Source organism: Grammomys surdaster, unplaced genomic scaffold, assembly GCF_004785775.1.
Source record: "Grammomys surdaster isolate TR1022 unplaced genomic scaffold, NIH_TR_1.0 332721, whole genome shotgun sequence".
Taxonomy (NCBI): domain Eukaryota; kingdom Metazoa; phylum Chordata; class Mammalia; order Rodentia; family Muridae; genus Grammomys; species Grammomys surdaster.
The window spans coordinates 1-5,153 of NW_021627938.1; the positions used below are offsets into that span (position 1 = coordinate 1).

Genomic DNA, 5,153 nt, shown 5'->3' on the forward strand with positions numbered 1-5,153 from the left:
AGAGAGAGAGAGAGAGAGAGAGAGAGAGAGAGAGAGAGAGAGAGAGACCCTGTCTCCAAAGAATAAGGCAGAAAGCAATAAAGAAGACACCTCACATTGACCTCTGGCCTCTATACACAAGCATGCCCTCTCCCACCGGAACACACAAAGAGGTATGTGGGTACAGAGTCTAGCTCATTTCAGAGTGAAAAGCAGCTTATTTGGAGTCCTGTTGAGTTTGCATGGAGAGCCCATGGGAGGCCAGTCAGTCCTCAACCCTGTGCACTTCTTTGGAGTTGGATAATGGTCTGAGATGAAGGGAAGCAATTTTTTTTTAAATGGCCTGGACAAAGCACAGATCACGCCATCAGAAGTAAAGCAAGAATTTCCTTCTTCCTTTAGGTATTGTACTGAGAGATGGGAACCGGAACCTGACTATCCGCAGGGTGAGGAAGGAGGACGGGGGCCTCTACACCTGCCAGGCCTGCAATGTTCTTGGCTGTGCAAGAGCAGAGACAGTCTTCATAATAGAAGGTTGGTGTGATGTCCTAGGTTCATCAGATGGTTTCTGGCAGTTAGATTGTATTGTACATAGCCCCAAATACTTTGAGTAGGATGCCATGTGGGTGATTCATGGTGACACTCATGATGGTTAAGTGTTTAATACCTAAAAATGTTAATTTAAGTGTTACACAAGTATACATAGCCTGAAGGTAATATTTCATAATATTTTCAGTGCACCTACCTTTTTAGACTGGGATCTGTCTCATGAAATAAGGGGTGTATACTCAGAAAGTTTCAGATCTTATTCATCTGTGAGTTCTGAGTTAGGGTTTCTCCACGTGTTCTTCATAATCTGGCTTCGACAGGTATACATCCTTTGAACCAGAAAGCAAAATTAGCATGTGCTTCAGTCTGTACCATATTTTCTGTCCATGTAGTTCTCACTGTGAGAAAACTGTTAGCCACGAGTGATAAGTACCCTCCTGTTCCCAATTCTCACTTTGTTTGAATGGTTAACTTACAGAAATGACACTTCAATATCTACTTGGGGGAAAAAAGATTTGGTGTTGGACATTGTCATTCAGTTAATGACAAGGGTTAAGGGTTGAGGAATTTCCTCAGAGCAGAGGCAAGATTCACTTATAAACAATAGATGATTAATAGGTGATTGTTTTTATGATGTGGGAAATTGGGGCTTATAATTGAAATATGAAAGAAAACTTCTTTCCCTTTACTGTGTGTGTGTGTGTGTGTGTGTAGGATCGATCGATGTGAAATCCAACATTTGTTTTTCAGTCAGTATTCTGTGACAGAACATTTCATCTTAAGAAGAGTATTCTGGGTCTTGTTTTTGTAGCCCACTAAGGGGACAATGTGACTCTGTTGTGTGAGTGAAGGAGTGGTGTGCGAGGGGATGATGGGAGTGGTTAGAGAGGTAGGATTGACAGAATTCTAACATCTCAACGTCTAGACGTTGGTCCCTTTCATCTGTTAAACTCACATCGAATGCGTCACCTAGAGCCACTCGCATGTTCTCACATCTGTAAGATTTGTTAGGGTTCCATAAACTGCAGCTGCAAATGAAGATGCCAAAGGGCATGGTAGTTCTGTCAGTACCAAAGGGGCTCATGGCTTAGTGCCAACCCAGGGAGGATGCACCCGCCAGTTCTCTCTGGTACTCTGCCTCCACCCATTAGCCATCTGCATTATGTTTCCATGTCTAAGTGGGCACGTAATATCTCAGTGGCATAGACATTATGTAGACTTACCTGGAGATGGGGGAGAGCAGGAACGAGGGGCGGAGAGAGTGGGTAAACATTGAATGCTTCTCCAGAAGTTCAGCTCTCGGATGTTAATATGAGGCTATTCACACTTAGACTGATTGAGACCGTTGAATCTTCGACCTCTCTTCTGTCTCTTACGTGAGTGGACCTTTAGACCTTTACATACAGATAGAACCATTACTTCTCTGGGAACACCAGGGAAACCAAATCCACTTACAGATGCACTCAGAGCTCGGCTCCCAACTGGTAACTCTTATTTTGCCAACTAATTAATTGCTTGTCTTCTGGCTTCTGGGCCATCCCCATCCCCCCAGCTTGAGGCTCGCTTTGACTCTCACTGTGTGAGTGGAGACACTGAGCCCCCAAATGATAATTGTTGTCTCTTAATCACCTGGTGCTAATCATTTGCTGCTGAGAGCCTTCTGCCTGGATCTCTCCACTTGGGATGTGTTCTGGAGAGGAGCCCACAGCCTCACTTGTCTAGCCTTTCCCATAGTGCCTCTCTCTTGGTGTTCTCTCTCTCTCGCTCTCTCTCGCTCTCGCTCTCTCGCTCTCTCGCTCTCTCTCGCTCTCGCTCTCTCTTTCACTCCCGTTGTTTATCTATCTATCCTTCTGTGTGTCTCTCTATGTCTCTGTCTCTCTCTGTCTCTCTCCCTCATTCTTCCCTTCCCCACCCCTCTCTCTTTCTCTCTCTCTCTCTCCTCCTCCTCCTCCTCCTCCTCCTCCTCCTCCTCCTTCTCCTCCTCCTCTTTAAGGCTTCTGCCACACACAGAACAGAACAGAGGATTGGTCAGCTCAGTTTGTTCAGATTCAGTGTAACCTTCGAGCAGCCCACAGACCTCCTGTGTCTCACAGACAAGTAGCTTAATCTCTCACACCTTCTCTCTTCGTCTGAAAACTGAAGGTTACTGAGAAAGAAAAGAAGGACGATGTATTTAAAGTGACCAGCACATAGCAGGTGTGCGGTCACAGGTAGCTGTCCGGGCAAAGAGCTTTACGTACCTCCTGTGTAGTTTCTTACACAATAAATTTTCCCACGCAACACAAGCGAAGATATTGACTATCAGAATAAAACCAGACTTTGGTAGAAGCACTTTTTTTCTGCAAAGAATTCTCTCAACAAACACATCTTAAGACATTTACACACCTGTGGTTTACTGAGAATTTTATTGCTGGATGTCTTCATGAGCAGTGTGTTTCTGCTGTTCCTTAAGAGTACTGTGAACCCCATCCAGCTTAAGGAGCTTGTGGCTATTGGTCCCTAGGAGTCGTGAGAGTGAGTGACATGAGGTCCTGCCTTTTCTCCTTTCATGTCAGTCCTTCGTCACCTTCTACCACAGGCTATGTGTTTCCAGCTGTTGATCACTCAAACGTGTCTTCCAGGTGCCCAGGAAAAGACCAACTTGGAAGTCATTATTCTCGTGGGCACTGCAGTGATTGCCATGTTCTTCTGGCTCCTTCTTGTCATTGTCCTGCGGACCGTTAAGCGGGTAACAACATAATTTCCCTCCTGTCCCCTGCGTCTTGGTTTTTGTGACTAATGGAAGCTGACTGGGCTTCTTTCAGCGGCTTCTTCCCATTGTTATTGGCTCAATGGGCACATTTTTACCTTGCTACAATAACATTCTTGTCCATTTTCTTGGGGGGGACTGTGGGCATTAATTGACGGGAGCCACCAGAGGGGTGAAAGGTTTGGACTGTCCACTGTAATTAAGATTTAGAAACCTTATTCTGAACTCGTTTTGGAAACTGAAGTGGCACCAAACGCAGGATTATAATAGGACCACTCTCAAACTCCACGAGTTTCACTGGAAAATGAGACGCTCATGAATGAGGCCCTTATTAAACAACAATATGTGTACACAACAACAAGCAAACAAGACGCTGTGTGTGTAAGGCTGGAAGGATTTTTGCTTTCCAGGCCAATGAAGGGGAACTGAAGACAGGCTACTTGTCCATTGTCATGGATCCAGACGAACTGCCCTTGGATGAGCGCTGTGAGCGCTTGCCTTATGATGCCAGCAAGTGGGAATTCCCCAGGGACCGGCTGAAACTAGGTGAGTTGTCAGCTGGTATTAACTTGATATTGGTTTTACCAGCTCATCTGTCTGTTAAGACAATGACAAGTCTAGTCCACTCAGATGATGTATTCTGATTTATAAATATTAATTTTATCTCTTGACTTTGGGTAATCATCCATTTAGCTTTCTAGTAGTAAGGAGCCTGCCTGTCGAAAAGCAGGGCATTTTTGGAAAGCAAATGGAAAAGGCAGAATAATGGAGTAAAGTATCCTGTGGGTCTAAATGGGATACACCAGCATCTTGACCAATTGGAATCTTCATATGCCCTTTTGACAGTGTGGCAATCAAAGTGTGTTTTGTAATGTCACTGTCATTGGTTCTAGGAAAGCCTCTTGGCAGAGGTGCCTTTGGCCAAGTGATTGAGGCAGATGCCTTTGGAATTGACAAGACAGCAACCTGCAAAACAGTGGCCGTCAAGATGTTGAAAGGTAAAAAGGAAAATGACATCGTCATGTTTCTCTCTGTGTTTTGTCCCTCATTAAACATAAGGCTTGCATCAGTGGCTGTCCACATAGGTAGGCTTTAAGCCCCTGGCTTATATTGCCTTTGCACAAATTGAAAACAGTTTTCTCCTTTGGAGCCTCATGACCTCAAAACAAGAGCTAACTTGCACAATTCTGTTTAGTGATCCTGGTTACATGGAGGAGGGGCCCTATCTGGTTCTAATAAATTGTTCCTCAGTGTATTATTATGTGAGCTGATTATAAACACTTCAGAAATGAGGAGAGGAGTTTGCTATCAGTAAACATAGCAGACCGCAAAAACCATCATATTCTCTAGAATTAGAATATGAAGCCCAGAGGCTTCATTTATGAAGATATTTTGCAAGGTAAGAGTGCTATTCAAACAGAAAGGGATGTGGGCGTTCTTTTAGAAAGCAGCATCTTTTCATAGTAATGGAGCCACAGTCTTGACATTCTGACAAGGGAAGGCAATGTAGGTAAATCTTCTGCTCCACTTGTGGTTCCAAAGTTCTCTATCTCCATTTGCATTTTCTATCTAGAGGCTAAAGATGGGGCGGGGTGGGGGGGGACGAGGGAGATATCATTAGGCCCCGAGGTGGGAACCATGTCTGTCTGTGAGAGGGAAGTATAGCCATCCGTACACCATAAATGTAGTCTTAGCCCTGTTAGGCTCATGTGCAAACAGCCTTGCTGTGTGCTGCTCTTTGTTACCTTGCTTATTTGGTACAAATCAATTGGAATATTAGTATGGAAACGAGCAAATTTACCATGTTCATTTCATTTGTGTGTGTGTGATATATATGTATATATATATATATATATGGAGGGGGGGAGGGAGGAAG

General features: G+C 44.3%; 1 protein-coding gene across 1 annotated transcript; it reads left to right on the forward strand.

Annotated features, from left to right (window-relative positions):
• Positions 1–381: 381 nt before the first annotated feature.
• LOC114616625 (vascular endothelial growth factor receptor 2-like) lies at positions 382–4,362 on the forward strand (the record flags this gene model as incomplete). The annotated part of the gene is made up of 4 exons (XM_028762051.1): positions 382–513; positions 3,150–3,256; positions 3,688–3,823; positions 4,171–4,362. Coding segments are annotated over 4 exons (567 nt in total), but the record flags the coding sequence as incomplete, so codon positions are not given.
• Positions 4,363–5,153: the final 791 nt, after the last annotated feature.